Source organism: Pararge aegeria, chromosome 3 (genome assembly GCF_905163445.1).
Source record: "Pararge aegeria chromosome 3, ilParAegt1.1, whole genome shotgun sequence".
Lineage (NCBI taxonomy): Eukaryota > Metazoa > Arthropoda > Insecta > Lepidoptera > Nymphalidae > Pararge > Pararge aegeria.
This window is the reverse complement of record NC_053182.1, coordinates 12,938,222-12,966,101: the sequence shown is the minus strand read 5'-3', so window position 1 is coordinate 12,966,101 and position 27,880 is coordinate 12,938,222. Positions and strand designations below refer to the sequence as shown.

At 36.9% G+C, this 27,880-nt stretch overlaps 1 protein-coding gene across 2 annotated transcripts; it reads right to left on the bottom strand.

The window, feature by feature from the left end:
• Positions 1-685: 685 nt before the first annotated feature.
• On the bottom strand, positions 686-24,608 carry LOC120636922 (inactive dipeptidyl peptidase 10). Of its 2 annotated transcripts, XM_039908487.1 has the most exons (17): positions 24,492-24,608; positions 21,358-21,461; positions 16,422-16,620; positions 12,488-12,562; positions 12,180-12,232; positions 10,119-10,330; positions 9,336-9,556; positions 8,580-8,683; positions 8,374-8,503; positions 8,028-8,268; positions 7,301-7,369; positions 6,041-6,356; positions 5,555-5,704; positions 4,941-5,126; positions 4,543-4,700; positions 3,557-3,762; positions 686-2,775 (listed from the first exon to the last, which is right to left on the bottom strand). In XM_039908487.1, the coding sequence occupies exons 1-17, from the start codon at positions 24,606-24,608 to the stop codon at positions 2,647-2,649; spliced, it is 2,670 nt and encodes an 889-aa protein (XP_039764421.1). In that variant the 3' UTR covers positions 686-2,646. The 2 variants fall into 2 exon arrangements, with proteins under 2 accessions (XP_039764421.1, XP_039764422.1); XM_039908488.1 differs by lacking the exon at positions 7,301-7,369.
• Between the last annotated feature and the right edge of the window lie 3,272 nt (positions 24,609-27,880).

Sequence of the window (27,880 nt, the reverse complement as noted above, 5' to 3'; positions counted from 1 at the left end):
ACTTAAAAGTTTTCTGAGATTACATTACTTTTAAAATGAGAAATATTTGAATTCGGAATGGATTTCTGATCCAACTTTATATTAATATGGGCTGAAATGTTATTAATTATATTAACGTATCAGCTCTAAGCATTGGCTATGACTCGTCTAAATGTAACGGTTAAAATTTTTGCTGACATTCACACTTAAATTATTCCATTAACATTCGTTTTATAGACTGTTGTGTGAAAAATTATGATGTTTAAATTGTTTCCCAGCTTATCGACTAAGAAGAAATATATGAATTTTAATGGAGCAAAAGCAGCTGAGGATCAGGGAATGATCAAGGTCACTTCATTTCTAAAAATTACAATATGAAACTTTCGATTACATGTTAATTAATTAATTTTATACGATTGTAAGAGTTACATAATATAACAGTGCTTTAACTGTATAAAAACATCTGTAACTCATGTTTAATGAAAACTGCTAATCCTGTAAAGGCCTAATAGATTCCCTAAGTGATAAGCTCCTCATTATTTTTTATGAAATTTATTTTAATCACTAATCACTCTACTAATAAACGTTATTTTATTGTAGCTGTTGCATAGCATCAATACTTTGTCTTCTTCCGAATGTCAAATAGCGAATGACAGATCTCTCTGTCATTCGCTATTTGACATTCTCTGCCAGATTATACTAATCTGGCTAAGTTTATTTTATCAATAAACAACGTTTATTATAGTGAAATTGAAACTGTATTCTATACTTATTATTTCATGGTAAACGGCTCTGGATTTATAAAGATGAAAGTAGAAAGAGCTACAGGTAAAGCCTAGGTAGGAAGTCAAGCTCGTACTGCTATTAAAATGATCACATTATACTTTAAGTTAGTATAGGTGTTCAGTTAAAGAAGAGATGAGTGACGCCATCCTTTTAAAATGATATCCGCGAGAAAAGTTGTATGATTTTAGACTAAAGCAATTAGTTCTAAAATGGAAGGTATCCCAGTTTTATAACATAACTGTTACCATTATTATGAAATTTTGTTTTATTCTCTATTTCTATCAATATCATAATCGATACAGTTTTGCTATGCTCTGCTTATATATCTGTAGGTCTCATTAGAGTTATGTTATATATTTTCCTGATTATTTCACATAAGCATCTTCAAGCAGTAGATTCTTATTGGATGAAGAATTGGTAAAATACTGCAACTAAATATCCCGTAACGAAAATGGACATATGGAAAGTAGAATTCAGATTGAGACAAAAGAGGTAAGTTCAAATGAGTAATTTAACATAGTATGGCCACCATGCTGGTTTTTAAAGTTACAATCTAGCCTTAAGTGACACTTAGTAAAGACGACATAAAGGCGAAGGTTGCAAAAGCTGCATTTGATTGACATTAAGTGTTAAGAATGATTTTGTTAAAAAATTACGTAGTCAGATTTTTTTGTATCGATAACTTACGAAGTAGTTACCTAATTTTTACATTTTGATTTGCAAAGTAACGAAGTGAACTCTTTATAGTAATCATAAGATGATTAGGTAATACTTACTATTACTAGATATATTTTATTGTATTCTAGCAGATACTAGGGTATACATTTCCCGCGTATTATTTTTTCGTAATCGGAAAGTACTCGGAAACTAAATTTTACGTAGTTTAACGTTCAAATTTAGATATTAGAATACTATTTAGAAAACAAAGACGTGTTCTGTACATTTCTTGCAGTCTTACGTCTTATCAAAATACGTTTTATGCTATAAAATGCATGTATTGGTTTTAAGCAAACAAATACCGTACACACATCTGGTTTTCTATTATTAACAAATAGGTAGTCACATTTATTACAGTGTAATGTTGTAGCCAAATGAGACTAACCGCGGTTTCGTGAAAACTCTAGGGTATATCAGGAAACTATGAAAGAACTTGCATGTAACAATAATAAACTGACAAGATTAAGAAAAGGGGTACGCCGAATAATTTTCGGTAAGCTATTTCGCCCTCTACATCAATTCTTCAGTGTCTGAAGCCCATAACATCTGAACAATGTGTATCGCGAGGTATAAGTTACGGCTCCAAAACAACGTCCTTAATCGTGGGCAACATTATAAGAAAGCTTCGAATCACTCAGCAGGATATGAAAATGTTACTAAACCTAAGTTATTGGCTTAATATGAAGATTCAAAGTAAAGGTGGCAATCGGAGATGCATTTAGTAGCTCGGATGACCAATGATTTCGGGATCGTGCATTCGCTAGATTCGATGAAATTTACGAGCTTAATATATATCACGACAGTTGGAGAAAATCATTTGGATTATTCGACGTCTAGGTATTATTTACTGATATTCCCTAGGAGTTTCAATAAAATACTGATAACATGAAGTCCCTACGACATACAGACAATACCCTTTAGCCTACTATATTTATATATACCTACTCTCTTATGTTTATAACTACATGTGTCATCAAATTATTTCGTCTATCTAGCATCTTCAACGGAAGGCGTAAACTAAACTTAATATGAAGAACACAACAATTTAAATCACTATTTCATTTACATATGTACACAATAATAATTATGATAACAAATATATTACGTATCTAACCTAAAATGGTAGAATGTTGTTTTATGCGACACTTTTTTCTAAGTATAATTTTATCTATCTGGCGGAGGCAGCTTGGTGTCTTCGGGGTCAAGAGATAGGCACTCTCGGAGATAATCTTCCATAGATCGGTATACGTGTTCAATAACACCTTTTAAATCGTGCCCTTCGTCAGCGTAAGCCTGGAAATAAAAAAATAAAATAATAAAACATTCTACTCACATAATTTTGGCAACTTAATCATTATGTTGTTAGGTCGAATTAGCACGTTCCTTTCTTGTGATAGAGTTTTATATTATAGGAATGAATAAAACGATTTGATAGGTTTTCATGTGAATCCGTTTTATCGGTACGGTGGGTTACGGGTAAGACTTTAGATTCTCCTCTCTGAGGCACCGAATTCGATCCTCGGGAAGCACCACTAACTTATCAGAATTTTGCACGTTTAAAGAAATTACATATCACTTGCTGTAACGATGAAGAAACAATCATGAGGAAATTTGCATGCCTGAGAGTTTTTCATGCTTTCAAAGGCGTGCGAAGTTTACTACGCTTCTTACCCTGAGATCCGTGTCCTGTAGTATGCTGATAACATACACCATCTTAGACATCTTAATAGAACATGCCCACGAGATTACAGCCATTTGACATATTGACTACACGGTTATTTTACCAATCGGCCTTCCGGTCAACGGAATGAAGCGATAAAGTAAGTTTCAGTCAACAACTTTTATATAAGGGTCGGGTACGAAAGTACGCATAGTGAAAACATTTATCAGTTTGGAGCCCAACCATTGGCTGCCGAAAGAGTAGGGTAAGACCTATTTCCCTACCCTTTCGGTATACATTTTGTAAAAAATAATATGCAGGAGGAGAGTTTATGAGGTAACAAGTGATTAAGATACATTAAACAATTGTCGATCAATTTAATGAACTTAAACGATAATAAAGAAGTTGGTATACCTGATATCGAAAAAGCACACCGGCATCGGTAAGAGCTCGGGCTAGTTGCAAAGCATGCGGGTACGGCGCACTCATATCTGCCATGCCATGAATGAGGTATAAAGCATGCCGTGGCACGTGGTGAGCCCGCTGCGAAGCATCCGCCTCCACGTAGCCCTTGTAGTTCACCGACGGCTGGCCGAGGATGCGCTCCGTGAACGCAACATCTGATGAACAAGTTATAGATAGATACTAAAATTAAATCAGTTTTTTGCACCTAAAAGCCGGTGTCAAAATGTGTTGCGTATGTATTCCTACGGGTTAAACAGGACTAGGTGAGAGTGACGTGGCCGTGGTAGTGTATTAAGTGTTGATAAGCCATCCGAGAGATTTTAATGAGTACAGTCGCCATTAGATGCCTTATTTACTCGTATGTGTTGGTTGCAACCTCTGCCTCTTTTAGGTTACCTTCCTGCTGTCGGAGTTTGTAGATTCTGAGTCCAACCCGGCTTGGCTTAATTTGGGAGTTTAGGCGTAATTTCTAATCGAGAGATTTTAGTTAACGCTACTCTCTATCATCACGTTAAATTCGTATCGCTATCATTCCGTTACGTCATTCAGTCAATCAATCGGTCAATCAGAGTCAAATGTACGTTTATTTTAAAAAGGACCTATACAGACCTATACATGGTAGTGTGATGATAGTGATAACTACATCCATAATCCGTGTAATCCGTACATCCGTGTTCGATGCCCGGGCTAGGATACGCGGAATGAGATAACTATGTCTACCAGTTACCTGATACAAATTAGCCGAAAAAATGGTAGACCTAATTGTCTCTTGGCGTGCACGTGACGTACTGGTCTAAGAAGAACCCCACAAGAACATGGCCGGATAATTCTTATTATCACAATCTTACATTGTTCAAATTGGCGTTCCTTTATCCTAGATGCATATTAAAATGACCTTGTATCTGTGGCATTCTGTAATTATATTAAAAACTCACTATAATACAACCAGTCTGTAATCGGCGATACGGCGATACCGCACTTTAACGTCGACTGTTGCGATCCCAGAAGCATGGCCGTAACGTAGCCGCCGTAACCCCATCCCCAGACAGCAACCCGTGTCACGTCCAAAAATTTGAATGTGTCTAATAAATATCTGAAAATAAAGAACAAAGTTATTTGATATTAATTAATTGTGTCGTAGCTTGGTTTGCATATTAGAGGAATTTTGGTCGAAAATATGTCATGAAGTTTAGATTCGGCGGTTATTTTCAAATTGGACCTACGTCTGTCTGATCGTCCCAACTATGGCGATTTGAATTCAAAATATAATTTAATAAAATTAGGTTCATACAATTATCTCATTTAAAATCTATACCTAATACTGTAACTGTACCTAATAACAGCCAATTGGTCAGCCACCTCGACTCCGCCGAGGCGACCGCGCAGTAGGGCGCGAGGGAGACCTCTCGCGCCTGCTACGTCTAATTTTACGTAAACTACGTCGTTACGTGAGGACATGTACGTTCCCCAGTCTAGAAGAAACTCGTCGGTTACTTGCTGACTGCCGGGTCGCCCGTCCCTAAGAAATAAAAAATAATAATTAATTTTAAATCCTTTTCCAAAGATATTCCAAAGGTGGTAGCCAAAAATATATGGGATGAATATATAAAAGATTAAACTATTTTCGCAGAATTTCTTACGCTCCAAAATTCTGGATGGAGTTACAGTGTTAGTAATAATATACCTATTAAAACTTTCGTCGCAAGTAGTAAATTTTTTTTTCGATTAATTTATAGTGTAGTTTAATGCAACCGTGTTTATGTAGACTTTATACATATACAATTAAAAATAGTATTTTAAGGTTTGAGGCCCTAAAAAAATGCAAGTAGTTACTAACGTGCATTGATAAAGCTTGGAATTTATTTTTTGCGGCCTAATCTATACATAGTTTTTCCTTAAACTGCGTATATATTTTGTTTAAAACTTTTTTAAAAGGTAGGTACTTACACTTGAACGAGGACAGGAAATGCAGCATCGCGAAGTTCCTCTCGCCACGAGGGTGGCAGAAAAAGCTGAACGCGAGCTTTCGACCCGCTACTCAGCTGTACATCGAATGATCTACGAGTAGGCAATGCCAACTCACGTAATCGTACTGATCTGAAAATAATGCCAATCATTATAGATATTTAATCTCGCTTAGCATAATATATCTCGAAAGTATATAATAATAAATAAATAGAATTACATACAAAATTAATTTTACGTTTAATCCATTTTTATATTGATAGCAAAAATACGGCTTTCCCACAAACCGGAAATTTGTACTATGACGTTGCTGGAGACAAACTTTGCTTCTAATATTCACAAATATTAGAAGCAAACTTTCGCAACTTATTAGTAATCACAGAATTTTGTTTAAATAAAAAAAAACAACATAAAAATAGCTTGTAAGCAAAACAGATTTTGTGCAGAGGGCAGAAGTTAATAGCTCACCTATAAGGCCTCGTATCGTATAATATTCTCTCTAACTTATGTGTTCTAGCATCATGAAGTCCGGCGAGTGGCGGCCCAGGGCCCTCACACTCCAGAACATAATGGGTTATGCCAAGCTTCGGTCTGGCGGGAGAAAAAGTTGCGCTCCAGAACGTGCAGTTAGCGTAGTGCAAACGTGCAGGCCACACTGCAAGCTCGCAGGTAAGGCATCGTGGCTCTTCGCGCTCGGCACGTGCTCTGACGGAGTTACTCCCACCACCGTAACTTGGATCCCGGACCACATAGACTTGTCTCTGGCCCGGTCTTTCTGCGCTACCTGTTAGCAAAACGAGACGTTTAGTTGTTAATGTTTTTTTAATAAAACAAAATTTGCAAGACACACATACGAGTAAAGGTGTAGCCAACACATATTTCAGGGGGTTGAAGTAAGCAAAAGTATTTATTTACGAGGAAAAAGTTTATATATACATTAAGTATCCCTACCTCTAAAATACATTACAATACCTGGTATAATACACAATTACAATAGAAGTACGTTAAAAAAAAATTTGGGTGACCTGTGCGAAATGAAATCGATCATTAAGACAGTTGCAATTTTCTTTCCAATGAATAACTTTTTCTTTACTTATTTAAGAAATAAGGCTTTGATAAATCCTTGGAGGATTCTTTTCTCGTGAGCACACTAATTACTTTTGAGACTTGTGTAAGTTTAAGTGTATTGAGAGTGTTTTAGGGATAGTTTAATCACGTATCAAAAACAATGCTGTAAAATAAAGGTTTTTTAGATGCAGTATTAGTGGCCTTACATAAATCAGGACCACTTTGTTCTAACATTCATGGATTGATACGAATAAGTGTCATCGAGTTCACCGAAATTATGTATCAGCAATTTTTTTTCCTCCGATCTAGATAGCACATATAGGACAATAAATTTAATGTGAAAAAGTCATGATGGGATGTTTGGATGCATCGTACTGCGGTCCGCTAAAATATGCAACATTATGTGAATTCAAGGGCACAAAAACGCTAAACTCTACAATCTTATACAAAGCTTTATACACACTATTCCATTAAAAATTGTTATCAACATAGGTAGGTAATATTCTTATTAATTACGAAAACCATGAGTGATGTTTAAATAAATTAATGCGAATGTCTGGATTTTAACGGCTGTGAAAATTTTGAATAGATGTTTGGTTAGTGGACGATGCTACAGGACTTCAAAAACACCACGCGGCATCAATCAACTATAATACTTAATTCGATTAGCTTCCGTGGTCATGTTAGCAGCTCCAAAATCATGAGGGTAAAACTTTTCGACGTCAACACCTTCAATTTAAAAAGAACAGGCTATAGAAATCATTCGGGCAGAAATGAAATACTTTGAGTACGATGTGTTGCACATAAAAAAAAACATTTAAAATTTTGGCATTTTCGATTTGAAATTGAAAATTGATATTATTTTTTCATTTGAGTTAGTTGGGTGATATTCAAAGACCAGCAACCCATTACTTTATTGCACATGAAATGCATTTGGTGTCTTACATTTTGAAACATCTCATGATCATAGAGCAAGAGTTATTAATTTTAATAGTATATTTTGACTCCTGTCTGTGCAAGGACTGTTAATTTTTAAGTTATCAATTATGATTCAGTGTGTGTATCTTTGGGATAAAATGGTCCCAAACTACGTTTGAAACCCTTTACTTTAATCCCTTAAGTTTACAAACAATATTAATTTATTATTGTCAAACAAAATATTAAAGGAATGCATAACCAATGTTCGATAACAAAAAACTGCCCAGTTCCTTAAATAATTCTTGTTTAGATTTAAACGGTTATTTAGTACCTCATGATATGATCGTATCCCAAAACTTAATCTTGACAAAAAGTTATTGTTATTGTAAGGCGCCGTAATATATTTGAGCGTAAAATAAATCTGTGTTTACGTGCTTAATTATTGTAAGCGTTTCTGAAGCTGACTTACCTAAATAATATACTAAGTGATTTTCCTGGTCCCACGCCAGGATTTTGGCGACTTCGACTTTACCATGTGATAAAACAGCCATACGCTGTCGCAGAACATCAACATGCTTAATATGTGTATAATACTGGCCGCCGCCCTCCTGCACTGCCGCTAAAAGTAGGAAGGCGCTACCATCTTCTGAATAGACGGGCTGTTCATGGACTTCTAACCAGGGTTCTTCAGTAGCTTTTTCAGAATGTGTCTAGAAGTTAAAACATATGATCAAGTATAATTTTTATCTCCTCGGTTTATTTGGATACTTCAGCGTAACATTCCATGGACGACATCAAAGGTGGAAAATATTTACCTCCGTGCAGGTCCAATTCGGTGCATAACAGCTGCTGTACACAGTGAGATTCTGCGCTCGATTCATCCAAACTACTCCTATGTGAGAATTTTCTTTGCCCACCCATTGAGCCGATATGAGATAATATTCCCTAAAACACAAAGAAAAGTGAGTGGTTGATCGAAAGATGATGAAAAATGAAAAATTGGTAAATCTTTAGAACCTACATTCCATCTAATGTATCAGGAGGCTTGACTTCCCATCGTGGAGGTGAAGTCACGTTCTGGACTGCCACAATCGATAACTTTGCTTGTGGTATAGAACTGCCAGGCTAAAATGAGAAACGGAAAAAATCACAATTTAAAAGAAGAACTTCATTCATAGTTTTGGGAAACGGAATATATTATACCCCTAACGTTTTAAGCAATTAAAATATCACTTAAAGATTTTAAACTAAGATTTTCGTGGTTAATCAACATTTCTTAAGTAATAAGAAATGTTGACAAATACAAAATATTATCGTGGTATGTACCCGTTGAACTATACTTAAAAATAACTTGCTTCAAGAGTGAAGGAACTCATCGTGAGGAAACCTGCTTGCCTGAGGGTTCTCGATAATGTTCTCAAAGGCGTGTGGAGTCCACCAATCCGCACTCTGTCAGCGTGGTGGACTACGGCCATTACGCCTTCTCATTGTGGGAGGAGACCCGTGCCTACTACAGTGTAGTGGGCCGGTAATGTGTTGATATGATAATGATGATGATGAGGAATATATACAAGCTAATTTAACTTGACATGCTATTAAGTATGTGTGGATTAAATCTTACGACTGTATTAAAAGCCAATTATCCAACTTAATGAGCTGAAATTTCGATTATGGTGTGTATGCAATTTCTAACTAGATTTTCTTTAAATCACCTATTGACGTTGAAGATCAATGTCAAGAGGATTTCATAATAAAATTGAAGACAAACTATATTTACCGTAGGATATCTAATAGAAACGTGGTCAGGAAAGACTGATGGAAGACTGCTGTTAAGAGTAGGAAGCAGGAAGCCAGATCTGGTGGCACCGGCGCCTCCGATGCCATTGGATATGTGGGGGAACATCAGCTCGGACACCTTGCTGTCGTCATACTGCACGTACATCACGAACGTGCCGTCTGATGAGCCCCATGTCGCTGATGATGTTTTTGTCACCTCTTCTGCAAACAAAAAAAAAAACATTTGTAGCATGCCGTCATCCGCAGCATATAATTGTCCCGCTGCTTGGCTCAGGCCTCCTCATTCAACAAAGGGGGTATTAGGTGCCGCAATTTGCACTGGCAAACCAAACATACGCTTTGCTTTATACAGCAAGTTATCTATTGCCATATAGCGTAAGTTTTCAAGTAAACTAACTCCCGATATTAACAGCGTAACCTCAATCAAAGTTCGGACGTTAAATGACTGGCTTCGAATACTTGAATAGATCATTCTGTAGCACATTCAATCGTGAAATTTCACATCTTCATTCAAATTTATAATAGGAGGATAAGACTCATCCAGGAAATTACTGGTTAAAATTAGTTTAACAAATGTATAGTATTTAACGAAAAAGTGTACGATAAATGTATTTTTATGTTTTTACATTTTGTTGACGTTTTGGACGAGGAATTTCTCAGTATATTATAAAATCGACTAGGTACTGTGTGGATTCAAGTTTTTCATAGAGGACTTTAAACATTGAAAAGCCGAGTATTATGTGGATAAAATATTATTAGGTACCTTGGTATAACCAATCGGAAACACCATTGTAAACACGTCCCGGGCTGGCGTCGGTTGTGAGCCGGAGCAAGGGTGCCCGGCGCGCGGGAGGGGCGGGTCTTGCCAGCACCTCGTTGTCCGCGGCCAGGATGAGCGCGCCTTTTGTGCCAAGCCACGCCGCGTGCTGCCACTCCCAGCTGCTTTGGCCTTCGCCGAACAACGGGATGTGGTGACTGCAGGAAGGAAATCATCAAGTTTAGACGGTTCTTTAAGTTAAACTTCTGTGCCTTTTTTTGACAAGAACAAACCGACTTTGCAATACAACTTCTTCCTTCGTCCTTCTTCCTATCAACCGGCCATTACCGGCCAACTATAGGGCACGGGTCTTCTCCCACAGTGTGAAGGAGTTAATGCCGTAGTCAACCACACTGGCCCAGTGCGGATTGGTGGACGCCACACGCCTTTGAGAACATTATGGGGAACTCTCAGGCATACATGTTTTCTTTCACTGTTGAAACAAACCACCCTACCCACAGGGCTATCACCGCTTCAATAAAACAACTAAAAGGCAGGAAATAAATATTTTCTATAACATTATTAAGTTGGTGCCAATAAAATCTAGAAAACTACTGGTACTTTCCTTGCTTCTATATAAAAAGGAATACAAAATATGTGATCTATACATAGTAACTTTCTGCTTTCTGCGTCCAAGGCCGTGGGTTAGATTCACACAACTTGAAAAATGTTTGTGTGATGAACATGAATGTTTTTCCGTGTCTGGGTGTTTATCTGTTTATTATCAGCTATCTTAGTAAGTTAGTACCAATAAAATAAGCTACAACTACTTTAGGGCTAGATGGCGATGTGTGTATTGTCGTAGTATATTTATATATATATAGGTACTTATTTATTTAGCGTCCGCAACTCAACGTGGAGGCAAAAATTAATATTATTTCATTATTTTCTGAGTAAAATTTACCATAATATTTACCATTTAAAAACGCGCATTCAGGCTACCTTTTTAATGATAATAATTATGAATGCAACAAAATCGCATCGTAAAAAACTCCGGGTAAGTTTTAATGATGGCGAGTTATTCTTGACGATTACAATTTTCATTCGTTAATGGAGCGGAACTGCTTCCGGCTGTTGAAACAAAAGAGCCCTTCTCTGAGAAATAGGGTTGTCAATTGACGAGATAGAATAAATAAAAAAAAGTTAAACCTGCTGTGCTGCTTGGTTATAACGAAAGTTGAACTACATCAAACTGACCAAGAAGGTTTTGAATGCGGATACAGTTTTAACATTTTTATGCTGTCATAGTTTCCCTCAGAATGAAACACGGTTAATCCTTCGATAAATAAAACAAAAATTATGTTATTTTGTTTAACACTACCAAGATATTATCAAATTGTCCATTGTGGTTTAAACTAATAAAATTATGAACAATGTTTGAAATAATGAATACTACATAGGTGCCCAATTTCATGAACGAAATCAGACACTTATCTATATATAATCAGGCCTTAAAAATATATTTAGTCGTAATATTATTGTTTACTTTACTCAATATTATTTACTCGTAAGTGTGGATTCTACATTCACGAGAAAATACTGAAAAGTGGTAACCCTATCCGAAGCATTGAGCTCACCCTCTTTTCTGTGGTTTGATATAAGTTGTTATACCTCTTATGAAGCGTTTTAAATCTTGTGACTCAGTTATAACTTAGCAAATCTTATTATAAGCTCTCAATAACTTCGTAAAGTTAACCTATCTACTAGAAATCCAGAAAGCAAATCGCCTCTACGTAAGATAATAAAGATAGGTTTATCATTGTTTGTAAATACCTAAGCAATTTAACGTGCCAAGGATTTCTTTAGTTTTTTTTGGAAAATGAATAAATAAGCATCATTTTTTTTCGTGCAGCTCGTTGCAGAATTTAAAATTAATATTTTGTAAAAGAATTGAATTAAAAGAATTGAATTGAACTGAATTGAACTGAATTATAATAATTATACTAAGTTCAATGCCATTTTACCTACGCAAAATGAAATTTTCTATACCCGCCAATGGCGACTTACTCATTTGTGACGTCATAAACTGTGTAGTGCGCTGTAAAAGTTCGTCGATAAACCTGTAAAAATAAAAATATTTTATGTTTATTGCATGTTAAAGTTTTAACTTTTATTAAAAGGGGTTAAGTAAGAATTCAATGATAGCTATCAAAATCATTTTATGAAACTGTAACTCTAACAAAAATCTTTTAAATCATTTGTAGGTACCTACTTATTTCTGGCGTAAATTATTGTCTTCAGAATTGCAATATGTAAGGTTGAGAATTGAATGTAAAACTTTAGGCAAACATTTTTATTTGTTATTAAATATTTACCTCTTTGATATTGTGTTGGAACAACACATAGCGTAAATTCGGAGAGCACTGGTAACCGCGTACATTGAGTTGCCTCTAAAAAATAAGAGAATATTTATATGAAATAATACTTAATAGTACTTAATCGTGCGTATGTAAATCTTAAGTATAGGGAGCAAACAACAAAACTGCGATGCGACGTCACATCCTAGAAATATATGATCTTGCACGGCAAAAGCTAGCGAATTGTTTAATTTAGCTAATTCTTGCATTGCGTTGTTACGTTAACGCTATTCTTAGTCTGCGTTAAATTTCATATTTTTGACAAAATAGTTCCTATCGCCATACTTTGCTGGATTACTGGCAATGCAATGCACCTTAAAGGAAAGTAACACCGACTATTGACGTGTTTTTTTGCAATAAATGATTATTCATCCAAAGTCTTCTTCGTTTTTTACGATCCATCTCATTTATAATCATCATTACCCGCAGTCAGTGGCGTGCATAGAGGGTATGCAAAGGGTATGTAGAAGATATAAAATGAAGAAAATCTCCAGTACGTGTTATAAAACACTTAAGGGCGGGCATTGTAAGAGTTATTAAAAGCCTACCCTTAAGTTTGTACGACTCGTACTGGAGATTTTCTTCATTTTATATCATCTGCATACCCTGTATATACCCACTATGCACGCCGCTGCCCGCCGCCTATTAACGTTTCACCGCTGGGCACTGTCCTCCTCTCTCATAGGAGATATAGTTTCCAGAGCGCAGAACCACCCCGCCGATCGCGGATGTATGCCAAGCGTATGGTTCTGCCTTCAGATGGTGAGAAGGAACAGCGTTAGGTTTTAGTCAGTAAGAGTCTGATATAACCTCCGTGCCTCCCCGTGGCCTGGAGGTATCCATAAAGATTTTTCGAAAAGCGAGCAAACCATATACTAAGCCAGTATGATCGTTTTCAAATATCGTAACGGTTATTGCGTTGTATATTCACGACGAGCCATTTTGCAGTTTTGTGCTGCTTTTCTTAAATAAAAACTAAAAAAAGTTGCTATTATAACCATCTTTTTAGGAAGTTCTTTTTAATAAGTATAACATTATTGTTGCACTACCATGAAACGTGACAAACATATAAAGGATAACTTTTGAAACACATTTAATTCTGCTTAAAGGTAACAATATCACACCCATTTTAAATAAGATACTGTAATTAAACAGTCTGTCAACTTCCAGTCTGTTTTTTAGCAAAGACTCCCAACAGTTCGAAAGGCGTCTATTTTAAAAGCAATTCAGGTTAAGTATGCGTTCGTAGTCAATGTATTAACTTAAATTTTTCCTCTATATAGAATAGTACAAATAGGTATTTACTTTACGACATGTTTTATAATGTGATCGCACGTTGAGCTATGCGCATGTTCAGCGGGAGGCGTAGTGCAGGCAATTCAGGTGGGAAATTGAATTTGCATTGTTTCAAAGTCCAGAACTTTGACCTGACTTGGTTTCGAGGAAAATTTATGGGATAATTTCAAGAGCCGCTTTTGCGAGTCTTACGCTGCATAACAATTTTAACTTTGTCCGAGATGTTGAATTTTTTGGAAAAGTTTAAAACGAGTAGAAATTATTATACTTGCCAGTGACAACATTTAATACAAGCTGAACCTCCCTGGCTTTGCACAGTGACAGATTAAAAAAGGAATTTTTAAACAAGTTATTTATTCGATTGGTCTAACTGCCAAAAGCAGCCTTTTTGAAAAAAAGGAGGTGTTCATCGTGTTTAACAAATCTTGAACATTCGTTATTAAAAATAATTTAATTAAATAAATCAAATAATATGATATATTTATTACGTAAATAATTAAAAACTTTAGTGACCACTTAAATTTTTTCATACGTACTTTCTGGAAGTGACAAACATACAAACCTATGATATTATAGTAGATATAGTATTTCAACCTATTTAAACAAAAGACTGCGGTGTGGGCGAATAAATCTATTCTCGCTCTTGAAGCTTTCATTAACTCAGATCGTGCCATGTTTCATTTTAATTCATTCAGTAGTTTCAGCGTGATGCTCTGCTATCATATAGACAAACAGATAGACATACGAAAAAAAAATACAGTTTTGGCTCCAGTATCGCTAATAGAGTGCCGTCCAAAGAAATTTATAAAATATCTTGAATGTACAGAATTCAAGTTTTATTATAGATTGAATTTGATCAAAATACTTATCACTTGTACAATAAAATTTCCGCTAGTAACTAACGTCAGTAACTTGTGCCAGTAGCTTGCGCCAATAAAGTTACGCGAGTGGTACGGGTATAAACAATTAGGGTACTTTGTTTGATCATCATTGTGGCGTTCCAATAGAAAGAACTTTATAAATAGAACCTAAATTAATCCAGTCTGACAGACGATCCGTCTGAAGTTCGAAGAAATTGCAAAGTCAACTAAGAAAACCACACTTTGTTCTATTATTAATTTTCATAACAGGGCAGGGGTAAGAATATAAAGGTTAAACAGGTTCTTCGGTAAACCACTCAGAAACTTACAAGTACCTACCTACCAGAAGGTACGTGTAATATCCGCAACATAGCGGTAACATGGAGAGCGTTGTGCTGCCGGTTAAACGGTGTAGTAGGTATTCCACTCTAACAGGTAATTCATGTGGGAAATTGAATTTGCTTTGTTCCAAAACTTCGGAACTTCGGCCGGACTTACTTCGGCGAAGAATTTACGGGATGATTCCAGTGGACGCCTTTATCAGGTTGGGTAACAATTTTCTATTTGTTTGGGATGAATAAAGTTACATCTCAATTCGTTAATTTCCCTAAAAATAGGATTTTATGCGGAATATAACGTGATCATTTCGGATCATGATTAATATTAGTTTAATTCTGCTTAAACTTAATAATGTTACAATAAATTTATAACTAAACTAAATGCCAAGAATGCTGGATGCATTTCCGCACTGAACAGCTAAACTGATTCTTTGCGCAAAAATGAGCCAGCTCTTCTGATACCAGAGGCAATCCACCGCGGTGTAATGTCTTGCAAGAATTTTTTGCAGTCAGTCTCGACGGCAAACTGAACCATAACTCTCTATAAGAGAGGGATACTTCCGCCTTTTGCCGTTTTCAGCCATATTAGATATGACATGAGGCAAATGTTTCAACACATGTTGCATCCCATGTAAGCGCTCGTCCGCGTTCGCGGGAAAGCAGCGTCAGACCATCAGGTCTCTTACCATCATCCGGGATGATGGTAAGAGACCTGATGATGGTAGATGGTGAGAGTGCTGATGATATCAAGGTCTACCTGATGGTAGACCTTGATATCATCAGCACTATTGCACGCGGGCATGACCTTTTCAGTTATAAAGTATGCATAAATAAAATATTATGTTCTTATTGTGAACTGGGAAGTTACTCGCCATTTCAACTTTAATTTCCGCTGCGTAGAATTTTTGTTTTTCCTTTCCTAGCCCGTTTGTAGATTAGCAGCCTATAAAATAAGTACTTTTCTGCGAAATACATCAAATTAGTTTCAGCTGAGTATAAAAGAGCGTTTGTTATATACTATCATTTGTATTATCATTTCTAAGCAATGCGATGTTATTATTGTTGTCCTATTCCCATATTCACAAAACCTAGAAATCGATTTCAGGAGAAGGAAAACGTTTCGCGAACTCTTATGTAATTTGCAACGACGTCACGCGCCATCTAAAGTTAGGACGATTTACAGTTCAGTTTGGGAGAGTCGTAAACTGAAAATTATCTCAAGTGTCAGTTACGATACCCCAATACGAGTCGGTGTCATTTAACAGTGGGCGTATCGTGGGCAACAGTAAGTGGCAGTGGCAAGACGTCATGGCTACAAAAAGTCACAATGAGCGGTGGGCCTTCTGTTTTACTATAATGAGACAAGTTAAAAATAAATAAAACCATCAATATACTTACTAGAGTGTGGTTGGTGACGAGGACAGTGAGGGTGTTGTTGAAGGTATCGAGCGCCAGCAGCCCCCCGTCGTCCGCCTGGTATACCAGTTGGTGAGAGCTGACCCACGTGGTCGGCAGTCGCTCGCCGGTCAGATCCCCTCGCAGGAACTCGTCTAGTCGCATGCGACGACCCGACCAATACAGCAACTCGTCCACATATCTGGAATCAAGGGAATTATGACCGATAGAAGGGAGGTATACAATTTAAAATGGATGCTTCTTTCTTCGGGAAAGTACTACTATTGCCATGCTTATGCCCGCCGCAAAGCAGCATTTGTTACGAAACAGCAGTTGCTTGTGCAATTACAAGCACATAAGGCTTAACACCTACGCTTCCGGTTAATGGATACACGGCGGCACGTTCCTTGCATGCCTTGTGAAGTTTGCTCTGTTTATAAGCGATGGTTTTCAACATTTCATCAGCTGTGCCATCTGCTGCTAACCTAACTGTTTTTAATGTTTCAATGAATGAATTAATGTTTTCAGATCTTAATTAATACGTAAACAGTTTTCAGTGTTTCAATGAATGAATTCATGTTTTCAGTGTTCCAGAGTTCATCTCTATACTATTAGTATTTATGTGTATTACTCGTACACGCTACGCTTTTGGGAAAGATGACGATTTGTGCGTTATAATAGTATATTTATTCATTTGCTGCCCTTGACTAAGTCTGTGACTGTTTGTTTTTTTGGGCTAGAAAGTAGATACATCTCCAGGATGAAAGCCTACCTAAGCAAAATTACATAAAGATCGGTTTTCTTAGTAGGTGATGTTTCGGTATAAAATATATCCAATGAAAGGAGGGAGTAGGTACTCTTCAACCGAAGCTGCCGGACGCAGTTGCCGGGGGCGCTAGCATTTCGTATTATTGTTTTTCTCGCTTATCGCCGATGTCGGAAGCGGCGCGCCGACGTGTTTTTACAGCTACAAGTAACTAGGGAATGGCTAAAGCTCACGGGAATTTTCGTTGGAGTAACCTATACTTGACTAGTTTAAAACCCGCCCGGGGTCCTAAATCACGCGAACGTTTCCCCAGAAGAAAATTCAATAAGTTCTCACTAGTGAATTTAACTCTTGGTCTTAAATTAGTTACAATAATTCAGAAGACTAATCGAAAACTTGGGTGACTTACTAAGTTATTAGGAATTACAAATTTGGATTTTTCCTAAAAATAACAAATTAATCCGTCGGTTCCGGTTATAGACATTAGCACTGATAATAAAATAATTGCCTAAAACTCGGAGTTCGGTATCGAATTGAGATAGAGTTGAGTACTAAATCTCAAAATCTCTTTCCTATTAGTTTTTGTTTTCATTATTACACTACATGTTAGCCTTTGACTCCTCTCATCGTCAAATCGTCTTTTATCGTTGTTATTTGACAGTAAAGTTAATAACATCCAGTATGTCATTTCCCAAATTCAAGATTTTCTTTTACGTACCTACCTATCTATCCGGATTAAACCAAAATATCTTTTCCCAAAAGCTACAGGTTTCAGATTAATTTAAAATGTACCTCATACCCTCATTACAATAATATAAAAGCTTTTAAACCGCATACCTAATAGGGACGCTCTCGAACCCTGTTTGTTTTTTCAACACGTTATTGAGTTGAAACGAAAACGTTTCAGTCGAATGCAAACTGAAAATAATATATTTTTATACAAATTCAGTAGGTTGTTGTAGCTTCGTGCACGAATTCCAAATCCAGGCCGAGTTGCATATAAATTCATAAGAGAAATGTTACCAAATAAATTTTCTCACTCTATTTACATAATAATATAAACTGCATTGCAATGAATCTGTTTTCATGACTGTCTTATGTCTATACTCTATTATTCTGATAGCTGTTTTTTACTAATGTTTCGATTGCGATTAGAATATTAAAAAAACATTGAATCAATTTCATAATTTAATTTGGTAGGAAATCGTTTCAGTACCACGAAACCCTATACCCTACCCAATAAAAAATTTGAATCTCATTTTTTTCTCATTCTCATTTTCGATCAGCATAACTGAGTTTACGTGTAAAAGATTTCTGATATATAAAAACTGCTAGTTACTAGTACTCCGTTGATCTCCAGCCAGAACACTCTTTGAAAGACTGCATCAATTTATTTTTTTCATACTTATATATTTTTAGGTTAGTATTCAGTATAACTTAAACATAATGACTTTAAAAGGCTCGATCTTTTTAATGTAACTAAAAAAGTGCCTTAAATGTCAATGCCAGATGGGCCACAAAGTGACCTCAAATATCACTTTTTTTTTTCTCAAGTTAGTAGGGCTGTAAGCTACAAATACGTATAAACCAATAATTTGTGAAAAGTGATTGATATATAATATTATGATATATGATAATATAATAATAATAATAAAAGTATGACGCTTACAATTAGAAAGAGTAATTATTATGACGGACGCGCGTTTGCAATATTATTATGTTCTTGTTATTTAAATTCACATTTATCTCTTTGTATTTTAATAACTTGGTTTATAACTTTTAATAAAGATTATAACTATTATTATTAACAAAAGCGGTAGTTTTTTTGCAACATATTCGTACTGTACACGTGATCAAAAGCTAAGCGCCTATTTACGATGTATCGCTAAACTATTATAGTTTGTGAATGCAGCCTTGTGCCCTAGGTTTAATCCAGCTGGTTCGGTGTTTGAATTATGTGGAACATGTACCTAAACCGGTTTCCACATGCGAGCTTGCATGCGGTCTCACTTGCTCACTTGTTAATACCGAACACGAAATGTCGGGTGTAGCGTAGGGCGCCTAAAGACACGTGAAATATTAGGTCGTGGAAACGGAAATGTATCTACGGTCAGAAATACAGAAATCACTTTATTCAGTGACCCGACTTATTCATATGCGCAATGCAGCTGTGCACCTAATATAAATGACGAGTTGTGATCTTGTTAAGTGCTGAGGTTTACTCTATGATGTTACATTGGGTTGTCATTTCGGTCTGGCGCCGCGATGACTGGATTGTTGACTGAATAACATACTTTTTTATACATTTATAACATACTTTTTCACAAAGAAGTAAAGCTATTAGTTATTGAGTAAAAGTACAAGGGATGGTGTTTAGAGTCGTGTCCAATGAAATCAAAACGCACGCCGATGGCCATATGGGTTGGTGGGTTACATAATATCGTACGCAGAATACTTAATTTGTTTTCTTGATAAGATTGATGGCCTATTTCTTTGCTTCAGTGAAAATGCATCTTTATTATACGGAAATTCCTTCATCGGAGAAAATGTTTAAATATACAGCGTGTAACTGAATTATGGTCTAATATTGAAGGCATTGCATAAGTATATTTCATAAGGAACCACCCTGTGTAAATATTAAATCGAAGAAGCATATTTATTTTTCCATACAGATGAATTCAAAATATTGTAATGGTTTACTTACGACAACCCTATTGAAGATAAAAGACCGACACTCGCATAGTACCTACGCTACGCGATGCGTACCTAACAAAGTGACAGGAGTCACATGATTTTAATTTTGTGTGCGCTGTTAGGGCTGAATCTGATTTCTTTTAGTAAAACCTATGGCAGTGGTCAGTGGCGTGCATTGGGTTCCTTACCAGGGTATGCATACACCAGGAAAATTGCATAAAACGGCTCAAACTCTCCTCCTATTCGAGTTATAATATCAATGTTAGGGTATGCAGTGCTTATGTGCCTGTATGGAGTGCACGCCACTGGCAGTGGTACTCAAAAACTATTAAGATTTTGGTTTCACACACAAGTCTCAGAGACAGCACATACTATACGTCTAAAGCCTGTGAAGTATTATTTTGGTTTTCAATTACAAGTTGTAACTATATATATAGGTATAGAAATGTAAAGTTTCAACATATTTATTTGTCTTGCACTTTCGCGAGTCCAAAGAAGCGTTCAAGGATTTGCTATCGCCGAGAACAGCTAGCTTCAGTTGTATGAAACTTTCTTTTCAGAAAGTTGTATTACTTTTACCCGTTACTTACGAGTTTTAAAAGCAATCGTGACTTGTTGAAGAACGTTTAGATAGGCAGAGATTGGAATTTTCTCTGGTAGGTATAGCTGGGGCAAACGCTAGAAGCTAAGAATCTGCGATGTAAAATTGTCGTATGGGACTGTTTTAGTCTTTATGCAACATTTATTCCCGAAACAAAAAAACTGAGGATAAAATCAGTACGAAATTTGAGGCGGTGATAGGAGCTCGACTTCACTTTTTAGGGTCCGAGTTCGAATCCCAGCACGCACCTCTAACTTTCTTAGTTATGTGCGTTTTAAGTAATTAACATATCACTTGCTTCAACGGAGAAGGAAATCATCGTGAGGAAACCTGCAGGCCTGAGAGTTCTCCATAATGTTCTCAACGGTGTGTGGAGTCCACCAATCCGCTCTGGGCTAGCGTGGTGGACTACGGCCTTAACCTCTTCTCATTGTGGGTGGGCACCCGTGTTTGATTTGATTTAGTTATAAATGCATTCCCAACATAAGCATATAACATGATACATAAAAGTTATCATCAACATCAGCTTATTAGCGTCTAACTGCTGGCCACAGTTCCCCTTTTGTATAGCAAAGAGGGGTTTTAGAGCATAGGCCCGCCACGCTCATTGAATGCGAAAACTGCGGATTGGTGGGCTATAACGATTATGATCACAAATCACATCAATAGATTAATATCATATCTTTTATAATGTTTAATATCACATTTCATTCATTTGTCTAATAATTATCTAAAAATTATGTAGTTACATCTAGTTAGTGGAATCGGCCTGCCGTACTAACAAGAAGTAAAAAAAACACTGGTTATAATCTTGACCAACGCGCAAAGGCTTAACTTAAATTTAAAAAAAAAACCTAGAAAAACTAGAATATACTCACCCTAGTAAATAAATCGCTGTAACTATTCCAGCTATCACAAAACCGATGACCATCAACGAAAATATGATGCTCCGCCAGTTGTGACCATCTCCCGGGTAGAGATCCTGCAACATGCCAAATATTATATTCCAGCTAGTAATAAGGAATAGTATAAGGAATAGTTTTATTAACCACGATAGAAATAGAAATAGAAATAGAAAATATTTATTAGAAAAACTCAGTACAATAAATCTTTGGATTCCTGACCCCTAAACTAGGAAATCCCGTATCTTTGGGGCCAGTGCCTTCCCAAATATTGATTCAATCATTGAGATATTATATAGTGCACTTTAACAAAGGAAACTTTACAAAGGTGTGTTGAGTTCTCTAACGGTTAAGTGAGAATAGCATGCTGACTGAAACGCGTGTGTATGTGTGTATGTGTGTGTGTGTGTGTGTTTGTATGTATGTATGTATGTATGTATGTATGTATGTATGTATGTGTGTGTGTGTGTGTGTGTGCGTGTGTTTATGTGTATGTGTGTGTGTCTGTGCGCCCATCTATACATGAAAGTTGTGAGTGTATGTTCATGTGTTCGTGTGTGTGCGCACGAACTTCCGTTTAATAACAATAAATTACGACATGCATATAAAGAGAAAAGAGAAAAATACAATAATTCAGTATGTTGCATTTGCGGTCAATGGGTTACCTACTCAGCTCTGTGCCGTAGCACCATGGCAGTAAATACCTGCCAATGAAACGGTTGCGTACCCAAGGCTATATAAAAAGTACAGCAGTTTATCCGACCACCATTTCGACTCGACATTTATTCCACTATAAGTTAGCCCTTGACTGCAATCTCACGGTAAGTGAAGATGCAGTCTAGCGGTGGTAGCGGGCTAACTTTTTAGGGAGTATGGTAGTCATACCCCTAATGGGTTTCTATGCGACATCGCAATGGAACACTAAAACGCTTAGCGGCACGTCTGTGTTGGTATAGGGCGGTAACTAGTCACGGCCAAAGCCTCTCATCAGACCAGACCAGAGAAAATTCAGAAATTATAAATTTCCAAATTGCCACTGCCAGGAATCGAACTCGGGACCACATAAATTCACAACGCTCACCGTTGCGCCAGAGAGGTCGTCAGACAATTCAATAATTTTCAATTGAAATGTGTGCTTATATATAATGTTTCATAAAGAACCGATTGGAGTGGACACGTGACCGATAAGCGGCCAACACGCCTTCCACTCGCCGTAACTACTGGCACAAAAATCTTGAAAATGTATGCTTAATCGCATAGCTCACAATTCAATGATTTTATTTGAGATGACTCGGTTTTGAGTTGACTCGGTGTTGAGTCGATATGGTGAGCTTAGGCTCTTAAACAGGCAGAAGTAGTAACATACCAAAATAAAAGTTAAATTCTAAATTAGCACCAACATAAAATGCAGAAGAATAAAACGTAAAAAATTCCTCTTGGCAAATTTTCGCATTTTCGTATGGTTTTACTAAAGTTAATCCACACTTAAGCGGTGGGGTCGCAGCCGACAAATACTTGAATTACTTGGCTTGCACAACTAGGACTTGCTTTGCGAACTTTAGAAAAACCGACGCGTTATAATCGGCGCTTACGATTTATCTTACTTACTAAAGCGCCCGGATATCTTATTTAATAAAAAAATGTTCCAATCTTTCATTAAAAGAGATGAGATTCATGAGAAAAACTGCATAGTTTCAAAAAACCGCATATGGCATGCAGCATGCTGTCAAATTCAAAGAAATGTATATCGGGCATGCGATATTTCTAACATCAGCGTTAAGCGATTTTACGACTGCATCTGTTCTACATGAAGATGTTGTATTTGGTGCGTTCGTTTGCCATTTCCAATTGGCTGCCTTTGATCAAGGTGTCAGAATAGAGCGTTTTGGAGCTCATGTTTAGTGGGTTGCGTTGCGTTGGCTCATTGCGTTGACGCTGCATACGTTGTAACGAGACAACGCAACCGAGAGGCATCGCCCACAGTGGTTCTACGGATGCTACATCCGCTGGTAGAAAAGAGCTTCAAATCCCAAAGCACACAAAGTTCTGCGACTGGCATTCGAATGAAGCGTTTAGTTGCTTCATCGAACTTCGAAAAAGCGACTTTTGCGCAGGGTTGGAGTTTGCATTGGACCGTTGACACGCGTCATCGAGCTTTCGAAAACCGACTAAATCAACGATTTGTCGGTGTCAAAAGAATAATATCTGCTATGACCATAAATTAGGCCGCTTCACTGCATGACAATGAGGTCGGAAACATGTGGCAAATATATGACATTTGTCGGTTTAGGACGCTAGAACATTACGTGGCGACAATACGACTGTTGTATTTATTTCCGGGGTTTATTATATTTTTTTAGTTTTAAAAGAAATTGAATGAGTGTATTAAAAAGTCCTCGATTGGTACGCATGCTAGATCAAGGTAGCCACAGAATCACAGTTCCACTACGATGTCGAAATACTCTTTCCAGCTAAGCGTGCTTCCATCTTTACTTAAATGAACGCAGTCTTAGATAGTACATGAAAGCTGAGTGGCGTTATTTAAAATTAAATAAAATGTAATAAAGTTTAAAGAGTCGTATTTAACCTTAACCTTGCGGATTAAGGTCAATAGCGACCACTTTTATACCCTTACTAAGGATGGAAGCTCGTTAAACTGGTAGTGGTAGGGAAGTTTCATAAATCCATAACCTAGATCGGTTAGTACTTCACATCCTACCGGAACTCTAAATCGCTTGGCGATACGGTAGGCTAGGTTAAGTAAGGCTTGTTAACTAAGTTTATCTAGCCGGGGATCAATCCAGGGCACTGACCTCTATTACCAACACTGGCTTGGCTGTTCCAATACAACTGATAGCTGAAATGGCCTTGTTTGAAGCGCCAAATATGACATAAGAGTGTCTCTGGAACTAATACTTATTACGGTGTTTTAGTCATTAGACACTCGTATTTACAGCTAAACAACTAACGTGCTGGTCACAGGACGCGCGACGCAATCATCGAGAGTGAGTTAATAGAGGACAGTGATCCGGGAACTCCGTTGAAATGCGTTAGTAATACTAGGTCAGCAAAAAGTGATAGTACAGTGGGTAGCTCACGGTTTCACTCACGTCTTCCTTGGCAGACTTGGGGTCGGCGACCTGCAGCGTCTCGTCGGGCGGCAGGCGCCAGGAGCCGCCGCCGCCGCCGCCGCCGCCCGAGCGGTCCGTGTGGCCGGTGGCGTGCATGCGCCGCCGCACCCGCCGCGCGCGCACCCGCCACCGCGCCGCCCTATGCGCCCGCGCAACCGCACGCCCGCACGCCCGGAGCGCCGCCGCCGCCCCGCACCGCGCCACTAGACCGCCCTAGCGACACCACCCCCATCGCTGCAACAACAAAACACATTTTTATATTTTTTTTATGCTGCAAACAGCTGGTAACTAGTAAGTGATGATGCAGTCTGAGAAGGTAACGGGCTAACCTGTTAGTGGTATGACAGTTTTATTAATAGTTTTCGAAGCGACATCGTACCGGAACGCTATGTAAATATCTACGGCTCTCTATGTAATATCCGGAATAAAATGTAGCCTATGTAACATTCCAGCCCATAAACTAAAAATTCGTGCAACAGACCTATTGATTGACAATAAGTGTTATTCTATAGCTCTGTTGCTGTGATAGATTTAGAATTTTGGTTTACGGGCGGCAATGTTACATATGCTTTATGGTATAGCACATACACGATATAACCTATGTATGTATCGTATAGCTTTGTTGCTGCAACAAAATAACAAACACACGTTCGAGTAAACTATATTATAAAGCAGGGATTATTAAATAAAGTGTTTATCTAGACTTTGAGGATTTCAAAATATCCATAATTGAAACTGAATGACCGTCGGGATTTGATGCCGCTATCATTTCTGGCCATCGCAGCCGGACTGCTTTATCAATTCATCCACGGTTCACTGGCCAAACCGATGCTGAAATTGTATTATGCATTTTTGCAGCGGTTTGTTAGCCCCACCTAACAGATAATATTGCAGTTTAAATCTGTTTTCAATATTTCATTTTTTAATGACACATAACTTAGTTAGAATTATAAAAACCGGAAAAGAGGTTCAAGAAACGGACTGACAGTCCGCTTAGTAATATGGTTCCCTTAGCATCGTTTGTAAACGGAAACCCTAAAAACGTATTATTTAATGCGTAGGTAAAAAGGTTAGAAATAAGTCAAAACAGATCTCTATAGTTTAAGGATATGGAGACAGTCATACATAGATAAATAATGTGCATAATTTAGCACTGACTACTAAAATAAAAATTACCAATCAATTTGGTAATTTTTACTGTCGTTGTCAGTGCTATATATTTAATTAAACATGATAATGAAACAAATGGTCGTGAACAGTAGTAAAATGGGTATAGTTTAATTGAAGCGAGTCGGTCTCTACAAATCTCTATTAAAAATGTCCCTCGGCACCGCTGGTGCATGAAAAAGGCGGCATTTAATGCGTAACAGCCTTGAAAGAAGGAAGAGTAATTTAGTCGGACGAGTTTATTTTTCATTTGGAAGAAATCCAAATTAATTGTGTGTGTGTGTATTTAAAAACAAGTTAAATTACGATCTAGCCTTACAATAAACAGTAAATAAATAAAGTAAGAGTAAACCAGTTTCCATCTGCAGTGTTTTCACTAAATTACAATATGGGTTATAATTGACTACTGCGGATATAATATGTTAATAAACTGTTTAGAGGCAATTAAACGGTGTGTTTGCATGCGCCATGCATCTTCAAATGTAGAATCAACATCAGAGTAAGTTTACGTTAACACTGACAAATAAATATACTTGGGTACAGATACATTTTCAGTATTAAAGCTCGATCTAAATGTACCGCACCTCTTCCAATAGATATGAAAAATTTATACCATTCCAATCTGCTGAATGGGATCTACCGATGCATAGCAGAGTGCAACCTGTGCTTTACATGAAAGAAAATGAAAAGAGTCCATTTTGAACTGTCTGTTTTAGAACTGAAAGTGATATAGTTTACTTAAATCTCTATAGAAATAGAACTAAAAAATAGAACTCCTCCTATTTCTAGTACAAGTACTGACTATAAATTTGAAAATAAATACATGAAATTAATAATTCATTCTAGTTTTAAATATTTTTATATAATTTGTAAGTGATATAATTTAATTTAACAAATATAACCTAAAATAAACTATTTAAAACTAAATAAAATCTAAAACGTCCTCGAAACCACCGCAGCGAGGCACAGTTCCTAAGATGCTGGCAGCGTTGCCCCTTTGGATGGCCAAACTAATTCGTTGTTTTAAATTATACTATTTTATCAGAATTACCTTATAATGTTAAACCGTAGAATCCGTTTGGTACCTGGTTGCGCCAAGTTTTAATTAAGTCTTAAATAATAATTTAAAAATTTCATTGGTGTTCCTATTCTCCCATTTCCAACTATTACAATAATTATATTAGAATCGATTACAAAAATGTATCTGTAATACTTGTCTTTGCAAAAATAAGTAAATAGGTAAAGAAAGATTACTACTGAATTCAATAAATGATATCCAGTTGCAACTCCTTAGATCCTAAACGCCAAAAATTTAATTGAATGGAGATCATTTGAATAATGCAAATACGAGGATATAGCTTAAAGTAGTTTTCTTAATAAATATTTGTGAGTAATAAACTGATGCGCAACGTCAAAGGAAAGAGGTATTGGATGGACGCCAACCCCAACGCAAGCTTTCATTAGTTTATATGTTTTCTCTATATCAACTTTACGACTCAGTGGAACTTATTCCAACTCCTCTGAGATACGACTTTTAGATGGACAGCGTTTTTTATTGCGATGATATTCAGATACAGTCGTCACTTCAAACTCACTGAGCATAAGAGATAAAAGTCATGAACAAAAGTATAATTGTTCTTAAGAAACTACTTGTATGCATTACAATTTGGGCATATTGCCCGTAGGCTGAATGGCGACAAGACAAAATTGTGCGGATTTGGCAGGAATACCGCTGACACAATTCCCATTTTTGGAGCCGAACAGACCGAAGTGTTAATTGTACCGACCGGCGAGCGGCGTTGCGGGCACCCTTAATGGTTTTATCTAGCCCAAAAAATGTCGACACTCCAGTAATAATTCACGAAGATACACATCTGAGGCGCGTTAAAAAGTTAACGAGTTAAAAATATTAAAATGAAAATGCTCCGCGAAAATTGAAACCAGGTAATTTTACTTGCAAATGAGATTAATTTTACATAGTTTAATTTTAAGTAGTCGCAAACTTTCTTTCGAAAGTATATGGAGTGGGGAAGTTTTGTGTTGGGGATGTAAGTTGGCGCTGTGGACTAAGATTAATTGGATGCAGCAGACGAAGTCCGAAGCGACAGAGCTGACTATCGACGTGAGGATAATAATTAATGATGCTCGCAAAAATATTCTTTTGATTCGCATTGCTGTATTTCAAGTTTTATATCTCGTAG

What these genes read in the sequence shown, in the direction of transcription:
- LOC120636922 (XM_039908487.1), bottom strand. Translation starts at nt 24,608, where the DNA reads ATGCACGCCACCGGCCACACGGACCGCTCGGGCGGCGGCGGCGGCGGC. An exon ending in TCACTTAGTATATTATTTAG is followed by an intron (nt 7,370 to 8,027) that starts GTAAGTCAGCTT and finishes TTTAAATTGAAG; the next exon opens with GTGTTGACGTCGAAAAGTTT. An exon ending in GACCACGGAAGCTAATCGAA is followed by an intron (nt 6,357 to 7,300) that starts TTAAGTATTATA and finishes TTTTGCTAACAG; the next exon opens with GTAGCGCAGAAAGACCGGGC.